The 13233-nt window shown below is 36.2% G+C and overlaps 1 protein-coding gene across 3 annotated transcripts in view; it reads left to right on the top strand.

Moving 5' to 3' along the window:
* Positions 1 to 13233, top strand: part of LOC136826736 (uncharacterized) — a 358177-nt gene that overhangs the window by 89994 nt on the left and 254950 nt on the right. For all 3 annotated transcript variants that reach the window (XR_010849697.1, XM_067084144.1, XM_067084143.1), the window contains exon 6: positions 6098 to 6254. Coding sequence is in view for 2 of the 3 variants with exons in the window: in XM_067084144.1 (XP_066940245.1) it covers positions 6098 to 6254 (157 nt within the window). In the remaining variant the exon portion in view is untranslated. The remainder of the gene's footprint in view (positions 1 to 6097; positions 6255 to 13233) is intronic.

Here is a 13233-nt window from a genome sequence, read left to right as displayed (position 1 = left end):
TTTCTGTTCAGTTTGTCAGTTTAGTTCGCTTTCAGAAGCAAGCATTTGCCTCTTAACCTTTTGCTTTACTTCCCGTCCATCTTCCTTTCCTCATTCTTGCTGCCCAACTGCTCCAGCTGTTAGTTATTGGTGCGGATGTGAGGCTTTCTCCCAGCTCCACCTTTAGATCCTTGTACTTCATCTCTTTTGTTGTCTGGATCTTTTTATCTTAATGTCCAACCCCTCTAACTCTCCCTTTTCACTCCCTCCTCGCTGAATGGCCGAAGTGCCCGAGTTCTTGGCCTGAAAGATCAAATTTCGTGCAATCTAATCAAATTAACCTCTCAATAGCTGTTGTCTTGCGATGCTTCAGGGGATTTCTTGAGTTTTCTGCGATATTATTGAATCTTATTACTCATTAGAACTTTGCTTGCCTGTGTGTGTCAGTTTAGCAGTCTCTAAAATTCCTTGGTGCCTGGAAGAGAACTTGGATCTGTATTCAAAGGTCGAAAAACACAAGACAGTAGGGGTTTACGCCAGCTGTAGACCAAACCTTTTCCCTGGATGTCCGGCAACTTTTGCGTAGAACTTTTGTGGGGGTCATAAATGTTGAGCTCTCAAAGACTCTGTCCTGAAATCTCGTAAATATCATTTTGACATATTGCTTGGTCTTCGTTTGATAAATGGTACTGCCGAGCAATCAAAATTGAATTCTGTCATATATCACAAAGCTAAGCTGACTGACAGCCCGGAAGGAAAGAAATCTCCAGTCTTTTATTATGATTGTTGCGATTTTTATATTGTCCGGCTTTGATATAACGGCGTTTTATTCGAAACTGTCCTAATGGAAAGGATGTAGGGTACAGCGGGTAATAATTCAAGTCTGGGAAGAGTTAATACATATTACAGAAATATGCCCATCGTCATAAATAATTCAATTTATATAACGGTCACATAAACGACTAGAGTGCAATGAAGATAATGTGTCATTATAGGTACTGGTATATTATTCCTACTGTTTCATATATATATATATATATATATATATATATATATATATATATATATATATATATATATATATATATATATATGTATGTATGTATGTATGTATGTATGTATGTATGTATGTATGTATGTATGTATGTGTATATATATATATATGTATGTTATAGTGTGTATATATATATATATATATATATATATATATATATATATATATATATATATATATATATATATATATATATATATATATATATATATATATATATGTATATACATATAGAGAGAGAGAGAGAGAGAGAGAGAGAGAGAGAGAGAGAGAGAGAGAGAGAGAGAGAGAGAGAGAGAGTTGGGTAGTTTGTTTAGATGCATGCGAGGATGGATGATGTAAGGTTATATACTAAAAACAGTTTTGGAATACAGTTCATCAAGAAAATCCTGCGTATAATTCTTATCTTGTTATTACAAAGAAAATAAAACCCAAAACTTCGCGCAGTTAAAGGGTTTTACACAAAGAACCGTTTATTCTCATGCTTGCAATCAGTTTTTCCTGAGTTGTTTCCTTCACTAACCCTCAGTAACTTCTTCCGTGCTTTAGGATTGTTCTGTCAGTAATTTAGAACTGGATAAAGTCCTCGCTTAAGAACCAGTGTACATCTTTGATTTCTTGTGGGGCTTGTATCTGTGGATCCCTTGTTTGTTAACCTTTCTTTGCTTAAAACCATAATGACATATAATGTATTGGTACGAGCATATATATATATATATATATATATATATATATATATATATATATATATATATATATATATATATATATATATATATATATATATATATATATCTGTAGGTTCGTTTTTTTAATAGATTCGTCCACAAGTAAATGCAGTTTTATTATCGGGATTGCAAATGCATTTGGTAGTATTTGTATATTAATTTTACAAAGATTTACGTGTTCACTTTGGTGTTTTGCTTAAAACTGCCTGTAAGTTATTGTATGTATGTATGTATATATGGATAAGTGGTTTGCTTGAGTATATATACGTAAATGACGATTTTATTATTGTAACAGCGCATCTTTGTGACTAAGTATTGATACGTGCAGAAATATATACGCTCGTACTTACTCATATTTATGTTGCGTATAGTGTCTATTTCTGAGCGTATAAATAGCAACGTTCAAAAAGGCACATTAATATATATCGAGCACTTTACGTAAATTGTTTTCCCCTTTAATTCGAATCCATAGTAAACATGGGGGTATACATTTTGGGAAATCATTTGCACATATTACAATAAAGCCGTATTTCAGACACTTTGTTTCTGCACGGGTTTGCGGTGTTGTGGTTTTCATTTGCAAAACGTCCGCTGAGGATTTGGTTGATGGAAAGTTGCTGTTTTATTTCATTTTTTAAACTATATATACACTGACAGCACTCCCTCTCTCTCTTGGTCGATGCTCAGATATGAAATGGTGCGATGATATGAAATGGTGGTAATTTTTTTCAACAATGCAGATTGCGTTGTACAGATTGCGTTGTACTTGACCACACGCTAACCTCGCCTAAAATGCTGGATTTTGTTCAAATAGGTAAGAGCGTTATCCGTTGAACTCTTTGTTTGTTAAGGTTATTGTCTGGCCATTGTGTGGCCCTAGGGCTATATTATATTCCCAGTAAATTCAAATCTGATATTATAATTATTATCGTCTCTGTTCCTTTATAAACATACGTATCAGTAACTGTTGATAGGATATTTTGTAACGAGTAATACTCTGAGGTGTCTTATACGCTGGTTTTTATATACAGTAATGTCACTTACAAATTTGCCGTTGGTTCAAGACTGGATAGTTATTTCTTGCATATGTCTAACCAGACCGGCATTTGCTTCTCTTGAAACGTTAAAGCTGATGAAGGTTCTCACAATTTGAAGAAAAAAGATGACGCCATGGTTTGGTTGTTGGCATCACGGCGTCTCATAGCTCATGCGTTAACACGAACGCTTTCATATATGGGAGTGGGCGTTCTTTTGCGTAGGGCAGACACCAGATCATCTATATGGCGTTTTTGAGCGGATGGGGTTTCTTGTCAAGACACAGGCCATTATATTTCTCTGTTATTTGAAATGATTTTCTTTGTTTTTACACATTATGTAGTGATGTAATGTACTCCGCTTCGGAATGTAAAGTTGTATATAATGATTAATACATTTTGGGGATTGCTATCTGTTCATGAACCTGGATTTCGGTATTAATAGAAACAGTTTCAAACCCGTACACACGTACTCGTAGCTACTTTCATTCTTGATAAAACCACCTAAGCAAAACACCCTTTCATGTTCTCCAAACCAAACCAAGTTCAGATTCAGGCTTTTCTTAAAAACCTTCTCGTTCTCCGATAATCTTTTCCACTTGTGGACCTTAAAAACTCACATATGCAACTTTGTTCTGTCTCAGTCCTTAAATTAACACAAACACACACACACACACACACACACACACACACACATACGGTATATACTGGTCATTGTTACAAGGTTTATCTTTATTTCTATCAGCGACAGCACCTCCGTTTCGTCACACTCTCCGGATATTTCAGATTTGGAAAAAATGAACACACCTCAAGTGGTTGTGTTCCAACCCGAACACGTTAGTAAGAGTGAGATTACCACTTGGAAGCATTTGCATTACGTGTAATCTCACGGTATGTAATGGGTATAGGTTGGAATCCCCCTCCCCCCCACCCCCACCAGAAGAAGAGGGCTTCTTCATTTATCTCCGATATGAATTCAAGGTTTGTAGTGATGAATGAATGGCATCCAAAGTGTGAGGAATTTAAACAGCTGAGAGATTTTTGTAGCTATCAAAAGGGAGAGCGCGCACGCGCGCACACACGCACACACACACACACACACACACACACACACACACACACACACATATGAATATCTACACATTTATTTATATATGAATATATACATATTTATTTATATACATTATTATATATATATATATATGTATATATATATGTATATATATATATATATATATATATATATATATATATATATATATATTATATTATTATTTTATTTGCAGTATGTATGTATTTTTATAAAAAGGATCTGTGTACTGGAATGCCAGGCAACGCATTCATTGTTATTCAATATCAAATTCCCTTTTGATTGGCTTTACAGCCATCAAATATTATATTTCTCTGCAATGCGTTATTGCTTAATTTTTCATTCGGTCCAACAGAACCGCAACACTATGAAGCTGAATAATTTCCCGTAATATGTAACGCCAATATCAAAGCCAACTAATAATTGCCGAAATAATTTCGAACAGTAGTTAACGTGTCTAATAAAATATGGGTTTTGTTCGAGCCGCCGCGGGCGAGCGGTTTTTAAGCAATCCTAATTGTCGGTAAAGTGAAAGAAGGAAATGCTATTTCAAATACTCGTGAAATGTATGGTCTTGGTTTTTTGTATCATGTACTTTCGCATTGCATTAGCAAATTGTTGCCCATAAATTTTGCCTGTCTGAGCGTTTGGCCTAATTAACTTTCATTTCAAACTGCTCATTTTATGTTGTTAATGGTCGGTAAATATTTTACTTATTATGTTGGTCTTTCCTTAAAATCTCATGCTCCTGTTTTCTCTTGTAAATATTAGCGGCTATCAGTCAGTTGCAATTCATGAAATGCTTTATGATTACAAATAAATTTCCATAGGTTTTCATATAGAGTGACCCTGTTATGGAGGAAGAATAACAAAGATTATATATGTGGGTAAATGTTAGCTAATTTGAAAATTTCACGGTTATTCCCATCGACAAAGGAAAATCAGGAGTGGCAATACACTGATCATCTAGACATTTCCACTCGCAACCTCGTTCCTTTTGTCAGTTCTTTTTAACCTTTCAGAAGTTGGCGGCAGACATGAAGTGTTTTCACTTGATCAATTAATACATATGTTAGTGAATATAAAGCCACAAGAACAGGAAAATGCTAACCACGACAAACTCGTTGACCTCAACGAAAATGAGAGAGGGAACATAATGCCGGTAGGCGAGTCATATAATTCTGGTAAATGTAGTCAGGTTTCATATGGTAAAATATCAAATTTGGACACTTAAAGGATAGAAAGATCGGTTGTTAACTGTCACAACCTGTGTGATAAATCCACAGTACTGAGGAGATTATAAAAATACCATGAAATAATAATTGTCAACTATTATATTCGGTGGATTATCAAATATGCTAATGTATGTGTGTGGTGCATACTATATTGTGATCGGAAATAATGAGTAAAAAGCCACAATAATGTAAATGAGAGACTGTATTTCTCCAAAATACGAAAATGATAAAATTTGGAACTTTCGACCGTTTACATAACGGTCCTCTTCAGCCAGCCGAATAAAAATACTTCTTTATCTTAAAAAGACAAATTAAAAAAATTTTGTTGCCTATTTAAGATAAACAAGTATTTTTATTCAGTTGGCTGAAGAGGACCGTTGTGCAAACGGTCGAAAGTTCCCTGTTTTATCCTTTTTAGTATTTTTGAAAAATACAGTCTCTCATTTACATTATTGTGGCTTTTTACTCATTATTTCCGATCACAATATAGTGATGCACCACTATAAATAATAAATCCCTCAGGATTTATCATTCATACTGAGGGATTTATCACTGTGTGATAAATCCCTCAGTACTGTGGGATTTATCGCACAGGTTGTGACAATTAACGACCGATCTCTCTATCCTTTAAGTGTCCGAATTTGATATTTTACCACATGAAACCTGACTACATTTACCAGAATTATATGATTCAGTTTAGTCCCTCCTCTACCGACATCATGTTCCCTCTCTCATTTTGATTCATTGACGTCAACGATTTTGTCCTGGCTAGCATTTTCCTGTTCTTGGTCAGTCTTGAATCATACTTACAGATTAGCGAACCTTTCACACTGATATCCGTTATTGTGTTCAAATGGAACTCTCACAGTAATATACTTACCTCTCATCTTTATCCTTATCCTTCCTGTACGATATCCGATATACTGTTAGAATGGAATTCTCAGAATTGACGTTGCCTTTTCATCTTTCCTGCACAGACGTTGGAACTGGAACTGGAAAACGAGTCTTTCATTGGGGGCGCCATCACCTTGGCGTGCAATGCTTCACTCTCCACTGTCTACAACAAATCCACCAACGTGACGCTTATCCACGCTGACCATCCACAGCCATCCGAGTTTGGATGGTTCTCTGCAGGTATGGTTGATGATCATTAGTAGAGATAGCTGTAAGATCTATTATTATATTATTATTATTATTATTATTATTATTATTATTATTATTATTATTATTATTATTATTATTATTATTGTGTAATAAAATCCAGAATTATAGAATAAATATATTACTGTGTAAAATAAACAAAGTTTTCTTTTGAATAGTTTTTAAAAACTATTAAAAAACTATTCAAAAGAAAACTACCCTCACTTTATATTTTATCATTAGCACTGATGAGGAACACCGTTCAACTGTTCGAAAGTCTTTGTTTGTTTATTTTACACAGTAATACATTTACTATATAATTGTGGATTTTATTACACAGATTGTTTTCACTAAATTGTGAATCTCTTATTATTATTATTATTATTATTATTATTATTATTATTATTATTATTATTATTATTATTATTATTATTATTATTATTATTTCATAAAAATCTCATAATAGCATGAGCCACCAGAATGTTGGAGAAATCCTCAGTAGTGTAAATTACATCAGTGTGGATTTCTTTACCATTATTATTATTATTATTATTATTATTATTATTATTATTATTATTATTATTATTATTATTATTATTAATTGTTGTGAAAGGAAGAGCTTGTATCAGCGATTATTTGATGGGGACTCATGAGAGTATTCTGTTTTCATGTTTTACACGATCAGCGCTTCTTTTCTATCCTGAGTTTTATTGTTATTTTTCCATCTATACTTTTATGTCTTGTTTCGTCTTTTCTTTCGTTCTTTAAGTTGCATGTTGCATGACATGTTCACAATAAAGTATATTGCATTTTTTTGAGTTATTTAAAATACCGCAGCATGGCACGTTCACAATAAAGCATATTATAATTTGATCGAGTTTTCAATTATTTATCATTTTAATATTGTAGATACTCTGTCAACCTTGTCTCTGACTTGTTTATCTTGGTATGTATTAACCTGTGATGGGGTTTCATCGGCGTTATTAAACTTTGATACAGATGCCCTTATTACGCAAGCAACGGAAACTAACCAGGCTTACCCGAGTATTAACACGAAGTTTGTCAGGTTAATACCCTGTGTCAGTAACTTAGAAATTACTGAATGATATTTTGGAAGATTTAACCAGCTTAGAGATACAGTGGTTTTACGAACGCATCGTCGCGACGTGCTGCGTTTTACTTATTACACTTCTGGGATAATAATGTGGTGACGGCTGCACAATAAGTACGATTTTAAGGTATTAAGCGCGGTATAATCTGTTCCTCTGTCTTCCTCGTGGTTCAGTTTCCTCATGTTGCACCAAAGTAAGTTGACCTCTGAAGGAAAATGCTTAATCGGTGTGTGTGTAAAAAGTTAAACTTGTTTCCGATGAATATATGAGTGGTTGGGTGAAAAGACTTGAGTATATATATATATATATGTGTGTGTATATATATATATATATATATATATATATATATATATATATTGTATATATATACAGTATATATGTATATATATATACAGTATATGATGTATATATGGTGAGTGTGTGTGTGTGTAAAGTGCACGCAATCCTTGTGAAAAACGGTTAAATAGTGGTATCCTTATGAAGTTCGGAATGTTTTGCCTCATTGCATTCTCTGTCTATCTGTCAGCCCGTCTATTTTTCGTTGCTTTCGTTAACAGCGATCTACATTTTGTCTATGAAGAAATGATAGTTGTCCGCTAATTCATTCAGTTAGATGGTGACTGTTAAAAAACGCATAACGTAACATAGATATTAAATATAACGCTTTTCTGTTACAAAATGCTCGTCCTCACTCCTATTTAATCTATCGTTTCATTCAAAAGTTTTCCTTAAAATCAAATATTATTCGAATAAACAACCGTCAAACGGATTGTGGACTGTAGCTCGAAATGAATAGTTCCTTCGCGGCTCTCAAAGTAAATAGTTTAGGATAGGGGGTGTGAGCGTTGATATGGGAGGCACCGTTGTTAAGATAGTGCCACTCACGAAATGGCCCTCCTCTGGTATCTTGAAGACGGACGCTTTTAGACCCCAGCTTTTATTTCCCTTGGGCAATGAATCAGGTATGGGAGTGGTGGTCGCTGTTGTTTTATATATGGTTTTATGCTAACAGCCTTGTCCTGGTAATCGTGTACTTGTGTGCGCCTTACGCCAGCGGTCTTGCTCGGGTAGTTCTGTGTTTATGTGTCGCTCAGAACTTCTTCTTCTTCTTCCCAGCTTGTTCCCATTTTTGTATGGGGTCGCCGGTCAGGTTTTGGCACAGATTTTTACGGCCGGAATCCCTTCCTGACACCAACCCCCCTATTTATCCGGGCTTGGGACCGGCACCCATAAGGGTGGCTAGGTTGTGTCGCTCAGAACACTTCTCTTAAAAATGTTTCGCGCTAATTGATAAAGGGGAAACGTTCGTCTGTTGTTTTTGTTAATAAATATCTACCTTAGCGAGCAGAGCTATTTTGTTTGATTTCCCAAGGAAAACAAATCGCAGTTCACATTAGAACAGTGAAGGTATTTGACCCCGAAGCTCTCAGTGTGATCAATCATATTTCGGGAATGGGACTAAATTTTGCAGTGCTGTCATATCCATGTCAATTCATTCATTACTATCTATAGAATTTTCACTTTTATTGGGGCCTCATGTAGTTTTTCTCAGTCTCCTTCGCAGAATATTTATTTCTTTGTTTTTTATTCTTTTTATTTCTATATTTATTTATTTAGTTATTTATCCTGTTGATTTAATTTATGTATTTATTATTTATTTATTTACTTATTTATTTATTTATTTATATATTTGTTTATTTATCATACCACTGGGAGGAGAATGAACCTGGCATTAGGCGACGAAGTAAAAAGACATCCCGACTGGCCGTGTGCCCGATATCATCAATATGTAATAATTCATATTTTGCGACGTATTTTTCTGCAACTCTGATTAAAAACGCTGATTGACGGGTAGATGAAAACGCAATAAAAATAGGTTCCGTGTTTCATAACCGTCCAGACACGTCCAATTTCGGTCAGGTCTGGAAAGCATTTTAAGACTACTCCGTGAATTAGGGTTTATGGGATTGCTAGACCTTTCAAATATTGGGCGTTTTAAAAACATCATTTGGGATCCTTCTTTTGAGACTGAATTCTTACATGTCAGTTAAGAAAAAGTTTGCGGAGACAGCCTTGATGGCCTAACATGTTCGAGTGGTTGCAATAATTGATATGTACACACACTCTGGATGTATTGATCGAAGTACTTAAATCCAGTTTTTTTCTGGATTTACTCTAAATATTCACAAGAAATATACACAGAACACATTTATTTGCGGGCGGAAAACGTTAATGACTAGATGAACACCAAAATGAGACCGACGGTTGACGCTCTAAAAGCATTGTTCCCGAACCGGTCAGGGGGTCAGTGCCGTCTGTGCACCTCATACGGAGCACTGTAGTCAAAACTTAAGGTTCTTTGCAGCGTCCCTTCGGCCCCTAGCTGCAACCCCTTTCGTCCCTTTTACCGTACCTTCTTTCATATTCTCTTTCTTCCTTCTTACTTTCCACGCTCTCCTGACAATTGTTTCATAGGGCAACTGCGAGGTTTTCCTCCTGTTACATCTTTCAAACCTTTTTACCGTCATTTTCCGTTTCAGCGCTGAATGACCTTATAGGTCCCAGTGCTTGGCCTTTGGCCTAATTTTCTATGTTCAATTCAGTTCAATTCAATAAATGTTCCCGAGAATATTCAGCCTGATGATCTTTTAAACCAGTTTTTCAGACATTCAGTTCTTTGACGTAGACTCACTAATGGTTATATTTATATCAAGAAAAACTTGTTAAAAAAAAGCAAATATAATTCTGTATGAGTTTCAGCTTCCAACAGGAATTATTTTATATGTTAATACAAATAGGGGTTATAAACTCCCCCCCCCAAAAAAGACGCTACCTTCGCATACATATTTGCCTGAGGATACGAACATTCCAACTTTAAAACTTTTGCAAAGATGCAAAATAAGGTTTTGCAGAATGACATGACGTGAAGGAGGAGGAGAAGAAGAGCTTCTTCGCCAAATCTACGTTTGATCATTTCATAAGTGAGATGATGGATTACCTCAGGAACAGAATATAAAGAAATGTTGTGAAAAGTTTCTCCTGTGAACTTGCATCTCATCCATCACCATTGTCCCGGTGTCGAGATGAAGAGCACGATGCGAATAGACCATCTCATGACAGGTAACAACTGTATGAGAGAGAGAGAGAGAGAGAGAGAGAGAGAGAGAGAGAGAGAGAGAGAGAGAGAGGTTTTGGGGAGGGAAAGGGGGCGGGGGGAACGGAATGCTGTTGCAGAGTGTTTGGTATTCTTTGTCTCCTCGCCGTTCTATGAGACTCAGCTGAAAGGATTGGTGCGGCTGCTAGAATTCTTTTTTAGCGATCACAAAGGCTTCTCTCTTTCCATGTGTTTTCCGGGAATGATGAAGTTGTTACCTTTCTAAGTCTTCGTCGTGTCTCCGAAAAAACAGGGTTGTAGTTGACTGTAAAGAATCTATAAAAATACGTTCTCAAAACCTCTTGATTTTGTAGAGGAAGAATTTCAGGAGGGTGCAGATAAAATTTATGGAGGGTACAGGGACAATTTCGGGAGGGTACAGAGAAAATTTCAGGAGGGTACAGAGAAAATTTATGGAGGGTACAGAGAAAATTTCAAGAGGGTACAGGGAAAATTTCAGAAGGGTTCAGAGAAAATTTCAGGAGGGTACAGAGAAAATTTCAGGAGGGTACAGGGAAAATTTCAGGAGGGCACAGAGGAAAATTTCGGGAGGGTACAGGGAAAATTTCAGGAGGGTACGGGGAAAACTTATGGAGGGTACAGAGAAAATTTCGGGAGGGTACAGAGAAAATTTCGGGAGGGTACAGGGGAAATTTCAGGAGGGTACAGGGAAAATTTCAGGAGGGTATGGGGAAAACTTATGGAGGGTACAGAGAAAATTTCGGGAGGGTACAGAGAAAATTTCGGGAGGGTACAGGGAAAATTTCAGGAGGGTACAGGGAAAATTTTAGGAGGGTGCAGGGAAAGTTTATGGAGGGTTCAGAGAAAATTTCGGGAGGGTACAGAGAAAGTTTCAGGAGGGCACAGAGAAAATTTCAGGAGGGTACAGAGAAAATTTCAGGAGGGTACAGAGAAAATTTCAGGAGGGTACAGGGAAAATTTCAGGAGGGCACAGAGAAAATTTCAGGAGGGTACAGGGAAAATTTTAGGAGGGTGCAGGGAAAGTTTATGGAGGGTACAGAGAAAATTTCGGGAGGGTACAGAGAAAATTTCGGGAGGGTACAGAGAAAATTTCAGGAGGGCACAGAGAAAATTTCGGGAGGGTACGGGGAAAATTTCGGAAGGGTACAGGGAAAATTTCAGGAGGGTACAGGGAAAATTTTAGGAGGGTGCAGGGAAAGTTTATGGAGGGTACAGAGAAAATTTCGGGAGGGTACAGAGAAAATTTCAGGAGGGCACAGAGAAAATTTCAGGAGGGTACAGGGAAAATTTCAGGAGGGTACAGGGAAAATTTCAGGAGGGTACAGGGAAAATTTCAGGAGGGCACAGAGAAAATTTCAGGAGGGCACAGAGAAAATTTCAGGAGGGTACAGGGAAAATTTCAGGAGGGTACAGGGAAAATTTCAGGAGGGTACAGAGAAAATCAACGTCTGCAGAACGGCGGTCCGTGAAATTGTTCAGAGTTTGCCGTTTGTTTTTCTGTTACAGTTACATCTATTTTCCTTATAGTTCCGATTGCTCTTAATATAGATTTTTTAATAGCTTTTAACAATCTATATAAATACTATTTTTGCATTCCTAGGATTAGGAATATTCATTTAGCAATTAACAACCTCACAGTTGTTTTCACGAAAAAATTACAAGTGTGTGCTAAACTTTTCACAAAAAAATTGCAAGAGTATGCTAAGTTTTTCATAAAAAATTGCAAGAGTGTGCTAAGAGTGTCGCAAAAAAAAAATTGCAAGAGTATGCTAAGCTTTTCACAAAATAATTACAAGAGTATGCTAAGCTTTTGGGAGAGTATGCTAAGCTTTTCACATAAAAAATTACGAGAGTACACTAAGCTTTGAAAAAAAAATGTTGCGAAAGCATGCTAAGATTTAAAAAAAATTGCTAGAGTATGCCAAGCTTTTCACAAAAGAAAAATTGCGAGAGTATACTAAGCTTTTTTTTTTTTTTTAAATTGCACGAGTATGCTAAGCTTTTCACAAAAAAAAAAAAAAAAGGCGACAGTTTACTGAACTTTTCGATGTCATTCGCTCCCCGTACAAGTGTTCAAAATTAAGTGATACAGCGCTGGTGATATTTCGCTATGTCATTTAGTACATGGTTGGCCTTCATATTCATACATACACACACACACACATATATATATAAACATATATAAACGCCCGTACATACGTGTTATTGCAGCAACGCCTCCAAATCTTGGAATTGCAATTGTAATGCCTGCGAACCTTCAAGCGTGCAATCGGCATGCGTAGAATGTAATATCCCTCGGCCTCGTGTCTTGCTCAACTGTATGAATTCAGGGCGAGTGGAAAACATCGCTCTTCATTTATTGTCGCGATATCTTGATTTCTAAACTTGTTGTTTCGTACCCACGTTCTCATTTTCTTCTAATTGGATTTTTTTTTTTTTGTCACTTCTCGGCACGGATAGCGAGAGATGACGCGGAGACTTCATATAAATTTAGAAAGTCCGTTTGGGGAGATTTCTGAGAGATCTCCCCCTATAGATTAAATATCTTATACGTCGAGTACAGTTTAAATTGTAATTGTGAACGGGAAACGTTAATTAGACTTAAATATATATTATTAACTGACCTGAGGATTATTTATGCTCTCATTAAACCTAAGGTCGGCATTGGACGGGTGGGTACCGTTCTCAGCTAGCACTCTGCTGGCCCCGCGTTCGATTCTCCGAC

The sequence above is a fragment of the Macrobrachium rosenbergii genome, chromosome 41 (genome assembly GCF_040412425.1).
Source record: "Macrobrachium rosenbergii isolate ZJJX-2024 chromosome 41, ASM4041242v1, whole genome shotgun sequence".
NCBI classification, from domain to species: Eukaryota; Metazoa; Arthropoda; class Malacostraca; order Decapoda; family Palaemonidae; genus Macrobrachium; species Macrobrachium rosenbergii.
This window is presented reverse-complemented; position numbering and strand designations above follow the sequence as displayed.